Source organism: Theropithecus gelada, chromosome 11, assembly GCF_003255815.1.
Source record: "Theropithecus gelada isolate Dixy chromosome 11, Tgel_1.0, whole genome shotgun sequence".
Taxonomy (NCBI): Eukaryota; Metazoa; Chordata; class Mammalia; order Primates; family Cercopithecidae; genus Theropithecus; species Theropithecus gelada.
In genome coordinates this window covers 66,820,099-66,840,996 of record NC_037679.1, presented here as the reverse complement: position 1 = coordinate 66,840,996, position 20,898 = coordinate 66,820,099, and the positions used below count along the sequence as shown (strand labels likewise).

At 43.2% G+C, this 20,898-nt stretch overlaps 1 protein-coding gene across 1 annotated transcript; it reads right to left on the bottom strand.

The window, feature by feature from the left end:
- Positions 1 to 8,283: 8,283 nt before the first annotated feature.
- ASCL4 (achaete-scute family bHLH transcription factor 4) lies at positions 8,284 to 10,528 on the bottom strand. Its single transcript, XM_025403527.1, has one exon. It carries the CDS (start codon positions 9,696 to 9,698, stop codon positions 9,189 to 9,191), a length of 510 nt encoding a protein of 169 aa, XP_025259312.1. The 5' UTR covers positions 9,699 to 10,528; the 3' UTR covers positions 8,284 to 9,188.
- Positions 10,529 to 20,898: the final 10,370 nt, after the last annotated feature.

The following is a 20,898-nucleotide window of genomic DNA, read 5'->3' as shown; positions in this document are numbered from 1 at the left end:
ACTAGTTAACACACAGACTTGGGAGGAATCATAAATCATTGTTGTAAATTTTGGGGTAGGTTGTTACACAACATTAAATAATCTTCTATGTTACTATAATTAAAGATTTAATCAATATATTAAATATATTGCTTCGAATTTTTCTACATACCTGGACTATAGTTGTATTTTCTCTGCAAAGCTATCTCAAACTTCCATTAGAGAATTTGTTTGCACATGGGTTCATAGTGATAACAGCTCTTTATAGAGCTCTTCTATTTATGTAACCTAATTTCACTTTTACCACAACCCTATGAGACAGAATGGGTGTTCTACTTAACTTGACAAATGAGGAAATAGGTTCAGAGAGGTCATGTCACTTGCCAAGGAAACACAGCCCTTAAGGGGGTAATATCAGGACTGGAACCCAGGTCCTTTCTACTTTGTCAAGGTTTATCTATAGTCATGAGCTTTCTGGAGAGAACACTTTGCCCTCCCTTCAGATGTCAAACCAGAAATATATCAGGAAATGTTCTGAATCAACCTCAGTTGCTGTGAATATGAATGGGGGTGAATGAGAATTCCCCAATCAACCAGGACCCCAAATGCACTTTATTCCACCTGTCCCTCATTTTATTGTGTGGATACTGAGCTGTATAACAACTATAGGTCTCAAACAAGAAGAGCTCACAGGGAGACTTCATGTCAATCTTAAAATATGCTTGATTATGACTGAAGGTTGTCTAGTCATTTGAATGTGGTCGGCACTGAGCCTCAGAGCAGAGACAGGAAACAGATGTTGGGGTGAAAAGTAATTAAAAGTCATTGAACAACAAAAATTCTCTATTTTTCTTTTTAGCCATTATCCTTAAGCTTCCTATAAGCAATCAGTAACTATTTGCTGATAGATGAATGGACAGACAGATGGAGGAAGCCCAAATGAATGACATAATAGAGGCTTAGAGCACAGGTTTTGCAACAAGATGTGGTTTACTACCATTTACCTGTGTGATGCTTCTCAACCTCTCTAAGCCTCAGTTTCCTCAACTTTAAAATGGAAGTGAAATATAATACATGGCCTGTAGGATGGTTGTGAAGATCAGATGGGAATAGTATTTACAAGGACTAGGCTTGGTGCAGTGGCTCATGCCCATAATCCTAGCACTTTGAAAACCCGAGGTGGGAGGATCACTTGAGCTTGGGAACTCGAGACCAGCCTAGACAACACAGTGAGACCTTGTCTCTACAAAAAAAAAAAAAAAGAAAGAAATCTTAAAAATTAGCCGGACATGGTGGTGCATGCCTGTGGTCCCAGCTACTCAGGAAGCTGAGGTGGAGGATCACTTAAGCCCAGGAGGTGGAGGCCGCAGTGAGCTGTGACCGTGCCACCTGCACTACAGCCTGAGTAACAGAGTGAGAGACCCTGTTTCAAACAAAAGTTCGGGGGAATGGGGCACAGTGGCTCACACCTGTAATCCCAACACTTTGGGAAGCCGTGATGGGAAGATCACTTGAGCCCAGGAGTTCAGGCCCAGGAGTTTGAGACCAGCCTGGGCAACATAACAAGACCCTACAAAAAAATTTTAAAAAATTCACCAGGCATGGTGGCATGCACCTGTAGTCCTAGCTACTTGGGAGGCTGAGGTGGGAGAAGTGCTTGAGCCTGGGAAATTAAAGCTGCAGTGAGCATGACTGCAGCACTGAACTCCAGCCTGAGCAACAGAACAAGACCCTGTCTCAAAAATAAAAACAAAATAGTAATTAAAAAAATAAAGGACTAGCCTGCCTTATAATAGGCCCTCAGGAAATGTTACCTGGGAGAGAATATTTAATATTTAATACTTAATATTTAAATGGGAGAATCTGTGTTTGGTGGTCTTTTAAGAAAGAACAGATAGGCTTCCGTCCTGCACAGTTTAACCCTTATGTCTCTAAAATTCCCAGGATCAGATGAGGCCATTTCCCAACGCCCGCTCTAGTCCTATGACTCTGAGATAGGATTCCTCCTTCAGAGACTTTTTCTCATGGTCAGGGAAATGAGAAACAACTTCAGGAATGGCCCCCTCAAGGCCCGCTCTGTGGGCAGAAACCGGTTTGGAGAGTTTTCTCATCCGGACACACTTCCCTCTGCAGCATCTGAGGTTTCATTTCGGCCACGGTTCATGACAGTGAGTAACCCAACATGAAAAGGCCCCTGACAGTTCTTCACCAAAGGATGCAGCTAAAAAGCTAGGAAAGGATTAAAAAAAAACAACCTCACCACCCAGAGAGCCTGTGAGTAAAACACACATACACAACTTAGCAACAATAATCAAAGAGCTGGAGACAGTGCTATGGTTTCATGGTCCAATAAAGAAAATATAAAGCCCCTTCCGTCCGTCTGCCCTCTCCCAGCAGCCTGTCTGTCTTGAGGTGGAGATGAAAGAGCTGGCAATGGTTGACAGAAGGGTCAAAAGAGCTCGCCTAGGGGAACAGTCTGCCTTTATAGTGATCACTGTGAGAAGGATTCTGCGGGTCAACATTGCTATCAAAAGTTTCTTTCCTAGGGTGAAAAATTGGATTGTTAACCATTTTTGGAGATGATGACGATAACTTTGAAAGCTTTGAAGAAAACCTTTGTCTAGACAGAAACAGCTCAGAAAGCTTCTGGCGTGCACACCCATCTGAAACCTCTTGACTGGTTATAGCTGGAGAATGCTGACACAGCCTAGAGATGTTTTCCCCAGCCTGATTCAACTTGGCCCTCAAGTTCAGTTTAAGGCTTTGTGACAGTCCCTTTGGACTGCTATAGCAAAGTACTGTAGACTGGGCAGCTTAAACAACCATTTATTTCTCACAGTTCTGGAGGCTGGAAGTCCAAGATTAGGATGCCAAGATGATGGCTGGATTCTGGTGAGGGGCCTCCTCTGGGTTGCAGACTGCTGACATTTTGTTGTATCCTTAGATGTCACAAAGAAGATGAGAGAACTCTCTAGGGGTCCCTTTTAAGGGCACTAATCCTACTCATGAGGGCTCCAGCCCCATGACCTCATGACCCAATCGCCTCCCAAAGGCCCCATCACATTGGGGGTCAGGATTTCAACATATGAATTTGCAGTGGAGGAGGAACATACAGTCCATTGCAGGCTTATAGCACCTGGAGTCAGGAGGACAGGAATTAAGTCCCAAGGTCCAAGATTGAAGTTCTGTTGTCCACAGATCCAAAATTGCTCTGTGAAAGGCACAGACCCCATATCTTCAGATCTAGATGACTGAAGGGCATCTCAATTCGACTCTCCTCCAAACCCTGTTCTTCTTTGAAAGGTTTTTATTCTTCTTCCCCTGTTCCCAGAAATTCCACAAAGGAAAGAAAGTAAGGTACTATTTATTTCTCTCTAGCCCTTACTCTATTGCATTACTCTGTATTGGCTTCTTTGTTGATGTTTTTGTACATAAGCAGTGTATTTTTTTACCCCAGAAGCCACAGACAAAAGGAAATGAATGAATTATTGAGCACTTATTATTTGCTGCCAGATTCTTGCACAATGTATGTGGCATGAATTATCATTGTCTCATATAATAAACACTAGGCCAGGTGCGGTGGCTCATACCTGTAATCCCAGCACTTTGGAAGGCCGAAGCAGGTGGATCACTAGAGATCAGGAGTTGGAGACCAGCCTGGCTAACAAAGCAAAACCCCCATCTCTATCAAAATACAAAAATTAGCTCGGTGTAGTGGTGGGCGCCTGTAGTCCCAGCTACTCAGGAGGCTGAAGTGGGAGAATTGCTGGAATCCAGGAGGTGGAGGTTGCAGTGAGCTGAGATCGCGCCACTGCACTCCAGCCTGGGTGACAGAGTGAGACTTCATCTCAAAAATAAATAAATGAATAAATAAATAAACACTGCAGAACTTTCTGGAGATATTTATGGTTACAAAACCTTATACTATTAAATAAATATGAATATCATTTAAAATGTGCCATTACAGAGAAGATCTGTGTCATTTTTTTTAACCAAGTCATTAAAAACTGATAACTCAATGCTTTTGAAACTAGTTACCACCAAGGAACAATATTAAACCCACGCAGGTATACTTTTCATACAACCCTCATCTCATTTTCATCTCCACTGTCTGCAAATGGCAGAACCAGCTCCATCTTCTTCAATGACTTAAAAACCTACCTTAGTTTTAGTGCATTACCTTCCAACCCTCTGCCCTCCCAGTTATTTAATCTCTCCAATTCCTAGGACCTTCACCTCCACCTGATTTCAGACTCCTTGAAGCCTTGTCACCTCTGAGCCTCTGAATCAGCTAGACCTGTTTACCTGTAAGACCTCAGGCTCAGAACTATCTTTGGTATCCCATCCTTTCCTCCACTTGGGTCACACCAGCCCAGCTCTCTTTCTCCCTTTACTGTGAAGTATCTAGAAAGGGCAGTCTTCAAGTTGACTTCCACTTCTCATTTCGTCAATCCACTGTGCTATTTCTGCTCTTACAGAGGTCTCTAGCAATAGAGAGTGCTGAAGTCAGGACAGCAATCTAGGCCCTGCCTCACGCAGCACATTGCAGAGAAACTGGGGCCAGAGTGAAGGGCTCAACCCAGTGAGTTCCCCTCATACTTAAACCACCTGACCCCTCTGATTCATAGGATGCTGTCACCCACTCCCTCTTTCTTATATAATTATATCCTCATTTAATTGCCACAATTTCATACCAGCTTGATTCTTTTTCCAACTTCTCTGGCTCCTATTTCTCAGCTCTCTTCAAAGACATTTCTTCTTCTGACACACCTTCAATGCAGGCCTCTCCCTGCTTTCTTCTCTTTATTTATTTATTTATATATATTTTTTGAGACACAGTGCCACTCTGTTGCCCAGGCTGGAATGTAGTGGTGCGATCATGGCTATTGCAGCCTCAACCTCCTGGGCTCAGGTGATCCTCCCACCTCAGCCTCCCGAGTAGCTAGGACCACAGGCATGCACCACCACGCCTGGCTAATTTTTAATTTTTTCTGTAGACATGGGGGAGTCGCCCTGTGTTTCACAGGCTGGTCTTGAACTCCTGGCTCAAGCGATCCTCCTACCTCGGCCTCCCAAAGTGCTGGGATTCCCAGTGTGAGCCACCATGCCCAACTCTTCTCCTTTTCTCATCAACATTCCCCTGTGGAGATCACACCTACTTCTACTACTCCCCATAAGTGTGTGGCTCTTAAAGAAACAGCTATGCTTGACTTTTCTCTTGACCTCAACATCAGCATTTTCAGTTGCTTGTGGGCAGGAGTAGCCTACCAGTATTTTACATTCAGCATCTCCAAAACAAGACTCTTAGATTTTAAATCCACTTCTCTTTCTGTGCTCTCAATTTCAACCACAGTTGTCTTTAATTTCGCCCTCTTCCTCATCCCATCCCCCTCCTCTGAGTTGCCAAGACCTATCAGTTCCACTTGCCAATCCATCCCTCCCTTCCCATTCCCAATGACACTGCCAGAGTTCAGGCCCCCACTTCATTTCCTCTCCCTTAATTACAGCAATACCCTATTGGTCCGCTGCTTCCTACCAATGGGGTACCATGATCCTCAACCACATACCTTCTCCAAAACCGTCCCTCAATTTTTTTTTCGATAGTTCCCCATTGGTTAAAAAACAACTCCAAGCTGTTTTAGCTTGGCTGTCAATGTCCCTAGAGTCTTGCCTCAGCCACCGTGTGTAGTCTCCTATTACTCAGCCTCTCTGGGCTCTCCAAACAGTTCCTGTCTTTTCAGCAACTTTGTTCCTCTTGTTCCCTCTACCTGGAGTTCTCGTTCCATTCTTACCTACTAAACGCTGCATCCACCAAAGCCTTTCCTTCTTGTTCCCTACTCACTTGAGGCTGGACCAAATCCCTCTTTTCTTTGGCTCCTCATAGCATATCTTCCATTTTGGATATCAGTTATACCATGTATACCTTTTTCCTCATATTGAGGTAAAATGGGTCTATTTCCCCACCAGCTTGTAAAGAGTCTTCAAGTTCCATTCCATAAAAAAATTATAAAGCTTTCGGTGATTTTTTTTGTGTTGTTTTGTTTTAATTGGGAATGGTAACAGCAACTAGGAGTCCAAAAAAAAAAAAAAAAAAAGGTAGGCCGCAGCCTCAGGGCTGGATCTTTCTACTGGGAAGAGGGAAATATAGGAACAGAAAGCACCATGCTGTGTGGCAGGAAGTGGGCATGCCTTATTACATTCGTTTCCCCCAGCTGGGATTTGCACAGGTTGGATGCATGACGTTTTCCAGCTGGAAGAGTCTAAAAGATCATGTGATCCACTCTTCATGTGTCCTAGCATAGGAAACTGAGAACACAACAGTTAGGGACTTGCTCAAAGTCACGAAGTCAATGAGTGGCAAGAGCTGGATCCAGTCTCAGGGCCAGGGCACGCTCTGCCACATCCCAACACAGCCCCTCCCACTTTGCACGCTCCGGGTAGGGCAGGGTGGGGTGTCCCAGTGCAATCAAGTGCAATCAAGGGTTATGTCTGGGCTGAGTTGGAAAAATTAAAAAAAGGAAGATGTTGAAGGACATGAAAATCTTTCTCCTTTTATGAAAGCTTCATTGCCATAAAACTCCCCTCCACTCTTGCTTCCACAAAATTCACTGGAAATTTATTGTGTTCTTTTTGAAAGTCAAATTGTTCTAGGGTTAATGAAATGATCACTCACAGAAAAAGAGGTCAAACCTTTTTAAAGGCTTCATTCCCCGATTGGTGCTCCTCCTGTAAGTTACGAGAAAGGTCCCAGAAAAACTGCATGATTTTTTCTTTTAAAAAGTTACATGATTGCAAAAGGCTTTCATTTAATTATTATTATTATTTTAAATAGGAGTCTTACTCTGTGGCCCAGGCTGGAGCGCGGGCAGACACACGGTCATGGCTCACTGCGGCCTGAAACACCTGAGTGCAAGCAAACCACCAACCTCGGCCTCCTGAGTAGTTGGGACTATAGAGGCACGTCACCAACCCTAGATACATTTTTTTAATTTTTGTAGTGACAAGGTTTATATATGTTGCCAAGGGCTGGTCTCATGCTCCGGGCCTCAAGTGATCTTCCTGCCTTGGCCTCCCAAAGTGCCGGGACTACAGGCATGAGCCAGCACACCCAGCTGAGAGAAGGTTTTATTTTTATTTTTCCAAAAGGTTTCTCAAAATCATTGCCTTATTCTCAACAGGGCTTCAAATAAAACCACATTAAGGTTTCCAGTACCAGGGTTGGTCTCAAACTCCTGAGCTCAAGTGATCCATCTACATTTGCCTCCCAATGTGCTGGGATTACAGGGTGAACCACTGCACCCAGCCAATGATATGTTTTAACATGGATTTAGCGTTCAAAGCATGTATCCCAGAACCTTACCAAAGGAGGTAAGAGAGTGTGGTCACTCTGTCCCTCTTGAAACACTGAAGAAATCACACCAACTCCACCTGGAGATTTTATTCTTAATCAGGCTTTACTCTCCATAAACTGAGAAATAGTATTTCCCCCCAAATAATAAAACTACTAATTTATCATTGGTTAGTGCCTTGCAGATTACCAAGGTCATTCACATACACTTCCGTAAACATTTCTGTACAGGTAAGAAAACTGAGTTGCAGCAACATTTGCTCTGCTAGTAAATGACAGAGCAAGAGACAGCACAGTAAGGGAGAAAGAAATCCTCGGCTTTGGGTTCAGGCTCAGGACTTGATCTCAGCTCAAGGAATCCTAGCAACACTAAACTGGTCAAGGTGTGTAACCTCTTTGAGCTTCATATTTCTTTTAATCACAAAATATTTGTCATACCCACCCCACAAATGTATGAAGCTAAATAGGACAAAATGTAAAAAGTCACAACAAAATTCCTAGCACATAAAAGATGTCCATTGAATATATAGCCTGCCTTAGTTGCCACACCTGTAAAAGGGGATAATAAAATCTAAGCAAAATCCACCTGGAGGATGCACTGCCACTGTTAGTTCTCTTTGTCCATTTCCATCTCCCCTTCCTCTTCCCCCACAAACCAAAGCTGCCTCCATGGAAAGGACAATTCGGCATATTAGAAAACAACCTTAGGGATCTTTTCACACATCAGCAAGCATTTAACTTATCTACCAAACTCAAAATTGTTTCTCAGAAAAAAAAAAATGACCCAAATTAAATATTTTAAAAAGGTTTTTAACATGGCCATATATCATTTCCATATACTGTACCTGGGAGCTCCCATGGTGATAAAAATATTTGAGAATGTACCAACTTCAATCCATCCCTTTTGTCCCACATCTTTCCCCCATCCGGCTCAACCCTCAAAAAGGACTTCCAAGTAGATCTCTTTTTTATTTTTAAAGTCACAGTGCCACTTTAGTTTATCCAAAACTTAGATGGAGAGCTATAGGTCGGCGGGCGGGGGGGCGGTGCGGAATGCAGAGAAAAGGAAAATGAAGAAAACAGTGAACAAAACAATTGAGAGGAAAAACAAGTTTTCATACAAATCTGGGCTCTCTTCCAAAGAGATCATTCATTCTAAGATATTTTACTATCTGCTCAATGCTACGAAGCTTCCACGTGGCCACTGGATGAAACAGTGTGTACCAAGCCATGGCTTCCCTGGTACCATCATTCACACAGTCAACAGCACATGCTGGCAAATTCGTTCTCAAGTAGCAGCTTACAGTCTCCTTCACCCAAAGCAGGAGGTCAACAATTGTTTTCAATTACATTTCGAATACAATTTCCAAAGGAAAGAATGCAAGAAAATGTTCCTCACTTTTAAGGTCTGTTTTTGGCTGTTTGGGGTTGTTTCTGTTTTGGTGGCAGTAAAGTTCTTCTTTGGTTAAGGTTTAATATTTATGTATACAATTTACCCACACCACGGAAGGTGGGAAATTCCAGTTGTTCTCGCCCTTTGAGTTTTTAGAATAATCGTATTTACAATGAGGCGCTCAGAATCTGGAACAGTTTGCATTTTAGAAGTATAGGAAAAGAGTCTCCTTAATAAGCACCTATAAGTTGCAGGCACGTAACCAATAAGGGCAGGGGAGAAATTCCCAAAGGTAAAAACACCTCCCCCATCCCCCAAATCCCAGTACGCATTTCTTTTTCCTAAGATTTAGGCCTGGAGAAGATGCCAGATTAAGAATGTAAACCACCTTCGAAGAGGACCTTAGGCTGAGCGCCCAGCTGCGCGCTATGTGGCGGGCGCAGGGATCCTGGCCGGCCCGGGCGCTCGCTAGCTGCCCCCCTCCTCGGGCTCGCTGCTGGGCGAAGGCGCCGAAGAGGCCTTGGACTCCCCGTCGCTGTTGCATTCCGCCCTGCGGCCGGCCGCGCCCTCGGGACCCCGGGCCTGGCGCTCCAGCAGCTCCTGCAGGTGCTTGATGTAGCCGATGGCGGCGCGGAGCGTCTCCACTTTGCTGAGGCGCTTGTCAGCCAGCTCCCGGGGCAGGTGGTCTCGGAGGCGCGCATAGCCCTCGTTCACGTAGCGCACCCGCTGCCGCTCGCGCTCGTTGCGCTTGCGGAGGCAAGCGGGCTCGAAGGCGCCGTCCAGCGGCAGGGGCAGGTACTGCCGTTTCCGTGAGCAGCCGCTGCGCGCCCACTCCCAGCACGCGGCGTCCAGACGCAGGGCGACCCTTAGGGGTTCCCTCCGCGGGAGTCCGGCCAGGGTCCCCGGCACGCCCAGGGGCGCGGCGCGCATCGAGTATGGCAAGGCCAGCAGTCCCGCCGGTTTACGCGTCTCCATCATTTGCTGGAAAGCACACAAATCACCCAAGAGGTCAATCTCTCAATAGAAGAAGACGAAACAGAATCTTAGAAGCAGAGGTGCTGGTGCAGACTGCCTGGCTCAGCAGGTCTGTCTTTGGAGAAGTTTCTGGGTCCAGAAGTTAGGTTCCTGGACAGGCTTCAAGGAAGCGGTGCATGATTTCTGAAGTTCATTGCACTCTTCGATCTTTTTATGAAGATTTAGCAGAGGTGGTAGGCAAAGACGTGGGACCTCCTAATCCACACTTCAAACCCCGTCTTCCCCGCTGATCTTCTTTCAAAAGATAACAAAGGGGGTTCCTCTGCCTGGTCCCCCAGCCTGGTAAGGTGAGCTCACACCAGAGTCATCTTCCAAAGCCACCAAAAGCTTTTCAATGCCTGTAATCCACCACTCTAGGTCGTCAAGAGATGAGTCGTTCGCCAAGAGCCTAGCAATCTTCAGGATTTGAGAAGAGCTCCTCCCAGGAACCTGCAGACCTCCTGGCGGCGGAGGGAAAGGGGACCAGAGGCTTTCTCCTTGAAAATCACTTGACTGTCCTTTGTGGTTTCCCGCGACCAGGTCTAATGGAAGGAGCTTTTAGAGTGTTTGCAAACTTACACTTGCTCTTTCATTTCTGGGGTCTTAGCCTCATCAAAGGAAAAACTGCTCTCTTGCGGTTATCAAATGTGTCAAGTCAAGGAAGACCCGGGGCGAGGCTTGAGGTTTTTCTCCTTCCAAGCGGAATCTTTTAAAAACCCAATGAGGCATGTTTGAAGGGTACAGGAAAAATACAGACTGTAGCAAAGAATATAAGGGTCTGCATATTATGTTCCAACTTATGTTTGACTCAGGGTGTTTTACGGATATATGCGACTGTTTAAGAGCACATCAAAAGACTGAACAATAACAAACGCGCTTAGCCGGTAATTTCTCACAGTGCTTACTGTAAACACATCTTAAATACTGCTTCCCAACCTCCTCTTCTCATCTCACCCAGGATATAAGGACATCATCTTTCCATAGTGCAAAAAGTATTTTTCCATTGGATTCTTCTTCTTTTAAAAAATGCCATTTATTTTCTCGCTTGGGGGCAGGAAAGCAACATTTGAAAGGTGGAGACCCCCAGTTCCAAGGAGAAAGGATGACATCTTTGAAGACTTGTCTTTTTAACACACAGCCCCCCAAAAATGAATAATCAATCCATCCGTGTTGGTAAATCCTTTGAAGATGAAAGTGTCATTAAAAATCCAACTGTACTGGTTAATGTCAAAGAATATGTTATCACACTGAAAATCAGATTTCCTCTTCTGCAAACCAGTACATTAAAGGCGCCTTCTACTTTAAAAGTCCGACTTAAAAACAAGAGAAGCAAAAACCCCCTACATTAATGATGAGACCTTCTGCCTACCTCAGCAGACAAGGTGCTGCCCTAACATGTTTTTCTTTTTAGTTCGGCAAGTCCTGTGCTTCCCTGTTTGTTCTAAATGATCTGCCTGAAGCAACTCAAAAAGCAAGGCAAATAAAATAGAAATAATTATTCCTTTCAGGTATAAGTCAGTCACATTTTAAAAGGTGTAGCTTGGCTGGGTGCAGTGGCTCAAGGTTGTAATCCCAGCACTTTGGGAGGCCAAGGCGGGAGGATTGCTTGAGGCCAAGAGTTCAAGACCAACCTGGCCAATGTAGCAAGACCCCCATCTTTTAAAAAGAAGAAAGAAAAATTACAGTTGTAGCTCCCAATGAGGTTTGTACTGGCAAACAGCCTAATATATCATCACAATTTCTCAGTAGAATTGAGAAAGCCCTTTCTATTAGGAGAAAAGTCGACCACACAGGCAGGTAGGCTGTCATACCACAAGGTGCTTTTTGGCCATGTCAAATATTTTAACCTTTGAGAGTGACAGGAAGATAATGAAATATTTTAAGCAGGGAGGTGACATTTGAAGATCTGTGTTTCAAAAAAGATAACTATATCTGCAGATTGGGGACTAGACTGGAAGAGAGCAAAAGGAAGAACAGTTGAGGTGCCATTTCTCCTTCTTAGATTGGCAAAACTTTAAAAGATTGCTAACATTCAGGGCAGGCAAGGATTAGAGGAAAGGGTGGGAGCATAAATTGCTTCAAGAAACTATTAAAATTATTATTATTTTGAGACAGGTCTCACTCTGTCACCCAGGCTGGAGGGCAGTGATGCAATCTCTGCTCACTGCAACCTCCGCCTCCCAGGCTCAAGGGATCCTCCTCCCTCAACCTCCTGAGTAGCTGGGACTACAGGCTTGTGACTCCACATCCCAGCTGAAGAAACTGTTAAAATTAATAGTGCACATCACATCCTTTGATTTAGATATCTGTCCTGTTTTGTCCTACCAAAATAAATGTAGCAATACCTATTTATGAGTACAATAATCTTTATTGTAACATTTGTAGTGATTTTAAAAAAAGAAGAGTCCAGGTGAGGTGGCTCATGTCTATAATCCCAGCACTTTGGGAGGCCAAAATGGGTGGATCACTTGAGGTCAGGAGTTCAAGACCAGCCTCACCCCCAGGGTGAAACCCCATCTCTACTAAAAATCCTAAAAATTAGCCAGGAAGGTGGCATGTGCCTGTAGTCCCAGCTACTCAGGAGGCCGAGGCAAGAGAATTGCTTGAACTCGGCAGGTGGAGGTTGAAGTGAGCTGAGATAGGCTGAGCGACAAAGCAAGACTGTCAGAAGAAGAAGGAGGAGGAGGAGGAGGAGGAGGAGGAGGAGGAGAAAAGGGGAACAGCCTGAACAGCCTGAATGTCCATCAATAGGAAAAGAGTTAAAAATCTTAGAATATTATGCTATTATTAAAAATAATGAGTAAAATCTATATGGAAGAACTTGCAGACATATCCACAATGTGTTAAGTGAAAAAAGCAAATTGCAGAGTAACATATGCAGCGGGAACATAAAAACAATTCTACATGATGTGTATGTCCTTTATATGTGTTTCTGTGAGCATAGAGAATGAAATAGAAAGACAGACACTAAATAGTTTTTTGCATTGGTTGCCTAAAAAGAAAGGGTGGCACTGGGGAGTAAGGGGGAATGTTAATTTTTCTTTATAAATCTTTCTACTGTTTAACTTGTTAATAACAGCACTATTACTTATTTTTATAACTCAGTGAAACTTAATAAGAGAAAATGTGTAGAAAGTTCAAACAACACACCCTGATCTGGCCCAAACCAACAGATTTATCATTAGAAATTAGAATTCTTGGATCAGGGTTTCTGGCTCCTTATAAATTCTGTCTCTAAGGAAGAAGTAGCTACAAGACTTTTTCTCTCTCTCTCTCTCTCTCTCTCCTAATACCACAATCAAAATTGGTCAAGGCCAGGCGTGGTGGCTCATGTCTTAGTCCCAGCACTTTGGCAGGCAGATCGCCTGAGGTCAGTAGTTCGAGACCAGCCTGACCAACATGGAGAAACCCCATTTCTACTAAAAATATAAAATTAGCCAGGTGTGGTGCGCATGCCTGTAATCCCAGCTACTCGGGAGGCTGAGGCAGGAGAATCGCTTGAATCCAGGAGGCGGAGGTTGTGGTGAGCTGAGATCGCGCCATTGCACTCCAGCCTGGGCAACAAGAGTGAAACTCCATCTAAAAATCTAGTCAAATCCTGATCCTACAGTGGTCTTTTTATAGGATCCAAGTAATATAATGACCTAACTGCATGGTCACAAAGAATGCTGACAGAGCATTCTTTCCTAAAGGACAAAAGCATTGAAAATAAGTGACTTTTCCAGTAGCAACAGGACTGTTTTACTCACATGATGTGCAGGGTATGGGGGTGGGGGCTACCTTCTTTACGTAAGAGATCAAAAGAAGAAGTTTTGACTCCTGGTTACTCTCCAGTCAGTTTTGACCCAGATAAACATTCTCTCCAACCTAAAGCTGTCCTAAGGCTGGCTAGATCAAGTAACACATATGCTAACATATGCTAACCTGCCAAAAGCAACTGAGGCTGTAGTCTTATTTAGGTCTGCTCATGAAAGGGGGCAGATGGGCAAGTATATCTTAATCCTTTCCTTCTAGCTTTCGTCTGTTCTTCCTTGTTTAAGGCTACCTTCTCCTACCGCAAATTTTACAGGGCCTCCTCTTGTCTATATAACACCCTGGTGTGAATTATGAAGAGGCACCAAACTCAAGGCTTGGAGAATGAATGGCTGACTCTAAAATTCATCTGGAAGAACTTTTGGGCAAGGATTGCCCAAATTCGGAAAAGAAGACCAAAAAACGCAACGTGCACTTTTAATATTGATGAGGAAAAAACCACCACTTGCGATTCTAATTGAGGCTGTGTTAAATAGAAAGATTAAATTGGGTCAGGTGCAGTGGCTCACACCTGCAATTCCAACACTTTGGAAAGCTTACACAGGCACATCACTTGAGCCCGGGAGTTTGAGGCCAGCCAGGGCAACATGGGGAGACCCCATCAATGCAAAAAAATGCAGAAAGTAGTCAGGCATGGTGGCATGCGCCTGAGGTCGCAGCTACTCAGGAGGCTAAGGTGGGTGGATTGATTGAGCCCAGGAGATCGAGGCTGCAGTGAGCTGTGATTATGCCACAGCACTGCAACCTGGGCAACAGAGCAAGACCCTGTCTCCATTAAAAAGATTAATTTGGAGAGAATCACCTTTTGTTTAAAAACGTTGCATTTCTCCATATATGCACATAATAGAACTCATTTCTTCAGGTCTTCTTTTTTGCTCATTAGTAAATTTTGGCCAGGTGCAGTGGCTCACGCCTGTAATCCCAGCACTTTGGGAGGCGAAGGCGGGCAGATCACGAGGTCAAGATATCGAGACCATCCTGGCCAACATGGTGAAAGCCCGTCTCTACTAAAAATACAAAAATTAGCTGGGCGTAGTGGCACGTGCCTGTAGTCCCAGCTACTCGGGAGGCTGAGGCAGGAGAATCGCTTCAATCCAGGAGGCAAACGTTGCAGTGAGCCATGATTGCGCCGCTGCACTCCAGACTGGCCAGAGAGCAAGATTCCATCTCAAAAAATAAAAATAAATAAATTAATTAATTTCAAAGGTTTTTACATGTAGGTCTTGAACATATTTTATTATGCTTATTTCAAGATGTTTTATAGGTTTTGTTGCTATAGCGAGTAAGTTTTTTTTTTCTGTTATTCAAAGTTACTGATTACTTCATATTAATCTTTAATACAGTCATTTCACTAAACTCTCTTATTAGTTCTAATGGTTTTTAATCATGATAAGATCTACATACAATTAAATGCACGGATGTTAAATATACAATTTAATGAGCTTTGAATAAATTTATACACTTGTGAAATAACACCCACTCAAGATGGTTTTTTTTTTTTTTTTGAGAGATGGGGTCTCACTCTGTCACCCAGGCTGGAATGGACCGGCACAATCTCTGCTCACTGCACCCTCTGCCTCCCAGGCTCAAGCCATCCTCCCATCTCAGCCTCCCGAGTAGCTGGGACTACAGGCATGCACCACCACGCCCAGCTAATTTTTGTATTTTTAGTAGAGACAGGGTTTTAGCATGTTGGCCAGGAAGGTCTCAATCTCTTGACCTCGTGATTCACCCGCCTGGGCTTCCCAAGTGGGTGGCCCAAAGTGCTGGGATTACAGGTGTGAGCCATCACGCCCAGCCCATCCTGGTATTTCAATAAGAAAGCTTCTGATGTTTCACTATCTAGTAGATATTCTTTACCTAGTTGAGGAAATTTGTTTGTTATTATCAGGAATGGCTATTAAATTTTATCAAATGCTTTTTAACGTCTATAATCATGTATTTTCTTTTTTTATTTGTTATTGTAGTGAATTGCTATGATAGATTTTCCAACATTGAGCCATCTTACACTCTTAGAATAAAATCCTATGAAGGCATAATTCTTTTATACACTGCTGGATTCAATTTGTTAATATCTTATTTAGAAATTTTTTTCTTATAGTCCCAAGTTATATTGGCTCATAGTTTCATTTTCTTGTGCTCTCCTTTTTTGGTATCAGCATTATTTCAAACTCTTAAAAATAAGTTGAGTGGCTTTCCATCTGTTTCTAGGTGTTGGAACCATTTGTAAAATATGAAAATTATCTGTTCCTTGGAGAGTTGCTAAAACAAAAAACACATGTTTTTTTGTTTTGTTTTGTTTTTTGTTTTTTGTTTTTTGTTTTGAGACAGAGTCTTGCTCTGTTGCCCAGGCTGGGGTGCAGTGGCACGATCCTGGCTCACCAAAGCCCCAACCTCCTGGGCTCAATCGACCAGCCTCCCGAGTAGCTGGGACCACCGCAATGTGCCATCACACCCAACTAATTTTTATATTTTTGTGTGGAGATACGGTTTCAACATGTTGCTCAGGCTAGTCTCGAACTCCTGAGCTCAGATGATCCACCTGCCACAGCCTCCCAAGTGTTGGGATAACAAGCATGAGCCACTGTGCCCGGCTATGGACCTTCTTTGGAGGTAAATTTTCAGTTACTTTTTCATTTACTTTATCATTGCTGTTGGAATTTTAGGAGGCCATTAACCAAGACAGTGATCTTGTCTTTCTCTCTTGAATTTCCAGCTTCCTTCAATGGCAACTACTGATCCTTTGTTTATCATCTTAGATTCACGGACAGGCAGTTCAGTTTTTGCCCCTTAAACTTCTAAAATGAATCAGAACAGTACATCAGTTAAATTAACCCCAAAATATGGTGGACCCCAGGTCAAAAACTCATTCCTGATTTTATTTGCTATTTCTAATGAAGGCCATTCCAGTATAGCTGGCCAGAGGTTATACAGTCAAATAAATTACCCACAGAATAATCCTTCAAATTTAAAAAAAATCCTCATTATCAAATTGCTAGGCATAAATTAAAACCCAAAGCTTAAATAAACCTTATCCTTTTAGGTTAAAATTCAGAGATATCAACATTAAAATTTCTTTGGCTAAACTCCTAAAATCATTTCCCCTCTGTGATATTATGATATATTGGGTTTTGTCCACAGTTCCTGGCTTATAACTCCCTAAGCTCTTGTTATAGTCTTTTGTTATAATGTTAGGGCACTCAGAAGCAGGCCTCAGAAAACAGAATCTCTCTCTGAACTTGCCCTGCCCTTCTTTCACCAGCCCACAGCAGAACTCTTATCTTCCACCACCTTTATAATCGCAGGTCATGAGACCCTCAATTCAGGAGTCCTGCCCCATCCCCTGGAGGAAGGAACGCTGCACGGAGGAGACTAGGAAGAATGTGAACAGACAGGCCTTGCTGGGTTCCCCCACTCAGTCTACTAGTATTGGATCACACCCTTTTTGTCCAGTTACATTTCTGCATGGTAGTCAGTCATGTCTATCCAATAATGTCTCCATTAAAGGCCCAAGAGGACAGGGTTTGGAGAGCTTCTGGATAGCTGAACCCCTGGGGGTTCCCGGAGGGTGGCACGCCCAGGGAGGGCAGGGAAGCTCTGCACCCCCTCCCTGTGCCATGCTCTGTGCATCTCTTCATCTGTATCCTTTGTAATATCTTTTGTAATAAACCAGTAAACCTAAGTTAAGTGTCTTCTCGAGTTATGTAAGCCACTCTATCAAATTAATGGGACCCAAAGAGGGAGTCATGGAATCCCCAATTTGAAGCCGGTTGGTCAGAAGTTCCAGAGGCCCGGACTTGTGACTGGTGTCTGATGAGGAAGGGTCAGGGGGAAGTCTGATGGGACTGAGCCCTCAACCTGTGGGATCTGACGCTATCTCCAGGTAGATAATGTTGGAATTAAATTGGAGGGCACCCAGTTGGTGTGCGTTGCAGAATTGACTGCTTGCTTGGTGTGTGGGGAAAACCACCCCACATTTGGTCACAGAAGCCCTCTGTGTCGTGGTGTTGATGATGATGTGTTTTTTGTTTGCTTTTTTTTTTTTTTGCTCACTCTTTGATTCCTTATTCTGCTCAATCTAGTTAGAGGGGTGTTGTTTGAAAGACTGAGTAGAGTCTGGATTCATTCATCGTGCATAACCCTCACAGAAATTAGTACAGTTCCTTCAGATCTGAGAAACTGAATTAGTTTGAAACCATATGTGTTCAGCCTTTAAAGTCCTAAGGCTTGGCCGGGTATGGTTGTTCATGCCTGTAATACTAGCACTTTGGGAGGCCAAGGCAGAAGTATCACTCAAGACCAGCCTGGGCAACATGGTAAAACCCCGTCTCTACAAAACATACAAAAATTAGCTGGGTATGGTAGTGCATGCCTGTAATCCCTGCTGCTCGGGAGGCTGAGGTTGGAAGATTGCTTGAGCCCAGGAGACAGAGGTTGCAGTGAGCCGAGATCATGCGATCTGCACTCCAGCCTAGGTGACAGAGCAAGACTCTGTCTCAAAAAAAAAAAGAAAAAGAAAAAGAAATTCCTAAGAGTTAACAGAACACACAAGATTACCCCAGTTCTACTGCCACATATATTGCGTTTAGAAAACAAGTAATTCTATAGCTTTTAGAGGAGTTGAACAAGTACTGAGGACATTAATCTAAGAGAAATATTGTTCTAAGTACTAGCGCTTAATCCTCTATACCCATGTGTCAGTTTCCTAAGATCAGAGCAGAGACTCAGTGGTAGCCAAGCTAAGGGGGACAGCCTCCTCAGAATGCTATCAATAAAACACTAAGCACATATTTAGCTCTTGAGCCCGAGGATCAGTGATTTGGCCTGACCTCAGCTCAGTTCAAGCATATGTCCCACATGGCAAACTCAGAATCAAGGGGCAGAAAAATAGACTCCATTTTTAGCCGAGAGAAAAAAGGTTGGTTACCGAGAGGAGTAAAGAATTGGGGCTATTGAAAAAATCTCTCTATTTTACTCCCCACTCTAAAATAATTGCACAGTGTAAACTAGGCGCATGTCAGGGGCTCCATAGCCACAGGTGGGCAGCAGCTATCATGCTAGGCAGTACAGTTCTAGAGTCACTGGTGTCCTTGCAATTTCTCAAATCCACCGGGCAGTCTCCTGCCTCAGAGCGTTTGCTCTTGACCTTCTTTCTGACTGAGACATTCTCCCTCTAGATGTCTGCATGGATCACTCTCTCCTCCCCTTTGGTTTAAATGTCACCTTTTGAGTGATGACTTCTCTGTCTACCCTATTAAAATCGCAGGCCCATCCCCAGGCATTTTCTGTCCATTTTCTCAGCCATTCTTTTTTTTATGTTATTTATTGCTATCTGGAATATTGTGTATTTTAATTATTTATTTCTTTATTACCTATCTTCTTCCATTATAATGTAAGCTCCAGAGGAACTGGTATTTTTTGCCTGTTTTGTTTACTACATACCCCCAGTTCCTAGAGCAATGCCTGGCACATAGTAGACACTCAACAAACATTTGTAGAATAAACTCTATGCCTCTCTGCAAATATTAAATAAATAAGGAGGTCAGTTATATTATAATTGTATCAAACTTATGGTAGGAATCCCAAGAATGCCAAAGAACAGGTTTACCCACATAAAAGGTCTTTATTTGTAGATCCTCCTTACCATAAGGAATAGGAAGCAAGATTTTAAACCTTAATTAGGGTCTGTTAAAAGTAAGATATCCTGATCAGCTAAATCTGGGGCCAAATTTACCCATTACTGTCCTTGTCTTTAGTGCTAGGAGATAATGTTTAAAGGTAATTTGCCCTCTGTGTCTATCTCTGATGTCCAGGAAAAATCTTAGTGGTTGTTATCTGGTTGTCTTCATTGATATTATCTCTAAGGTCTACCCTTGATTTTACTCTCCATCATTATTTCACAATCATGCTAATGCAGTCCTGTGCCACACAACGATGTTTTGGTCAACGACAGACTGGATATACAAGAGTGGTCCCATAAGATTATAATGAAACTGCCCCAGACAGGCATACCATTTTTTCATCTTTTGTCCATATTTTTACTGTACTTTTTCTATGCTTAGATATGTTTAGATACACAAACACCATGATGTTACAATTGTCTGGAGTATTCCGTACAGTAACATGCTATGCAGGTTTGTAACCTAGGAGCCATAGGCCATACCATCTAGCCTAGGGGTGTAGTAGGTTAGACCATCTAGGTATGTGTAAGTGCACTCTATGATGTTTGCACAACCACAAAATTGCCTAAGGATGCATTCCTCAGAACGTATCCTCCTTGCTCTGCCACGCCAAAGCTCTTCATTTCTACTTGTGTGATTGGCCAGTTTCTCCCATTTTTGTTGTTGTTGTTTGAGGCAGTGTCTTGCCCTGTTGCCCAGGCCAGAGTGCAGTGGCAGTGGCCTGATCACAGCTTACTGCACTGTCAACCTCCCAGGCTCAAAGGATCCTCCTACCTCAGCCTCCCAAGTAGCTGGGACCACAGGCATGTACCATCACACCGGGCTAATTTTTGTAATTTTTGTAAAGACAGAGTTTCACCATGTTGCTCAGCTGATCCTGAACTCCTGGACTCAAGCAATCCACCAGCCTTGGCTGCCCAAAGTGCTAGGATTACAGGTATGAGCCACTGTGTCTGGCCTTTCCATTGTTTTTATTGTCTTAACAACACCGTGGAGTCTCCTTAAAGGGGTAAGTCACCCCAAATCAGCAGTTAAGGCAATCTTTGAGCAACCATTTGCTGTACATCTCCAAGTACATAGATATGTGAGTCAATATGTGTGGCTTCAAATTATGCCAGTTCGACTTTCCCTCATGCATCAGAAATTTATTGAATATCTAATATATGCCAGGTATAGTGCTATGTTGTATAGCATTAAATAAGATAGACATGAATCTTCTCCCCAAAATTTAAAATCTATTTGGCAAAATAGAAAATTAAACAATTAATTACAATAAACATCGGTAGTATGAGAGAGCATACAGTGGGCTTAGTCTGGGGAGTAGAGTCAGAACACTTCAATTTTTGACATAATTTTTTAATTGACTTTTTGAGGTATTTTTACATACAATAAAATTCACCAATGTCAAGCTTACTATTCAATTAATTTGGACAGATGTATACAGTTGTATAACCTCTACCACAATCAAGACCATTTTCGTCACTTATAAAAGTTCTTTTATGCCCCCACTGTAGGCAATCTCATCCCCCAACCCATTCCCAACTTCTGACAATCACTTCTCTGCTTTCTATTACTACAATTTTGCCTTTTCTAGAATTTCATATACCTGGACTCATAATATGTAGTCTATTGTGTCTGATTTCTTTCACTTAGCATAATATGGCTTTGAG

Excerpts from the sequence above, each read along its gene's own strand:
- ASCL4 (XM_025403527.1), bottom strand. The coding sequence starts at position 9,698 with ATGATGGAGACGCGTAAACCGGCGGGACTGCTGGCCTTGCCATACTCG.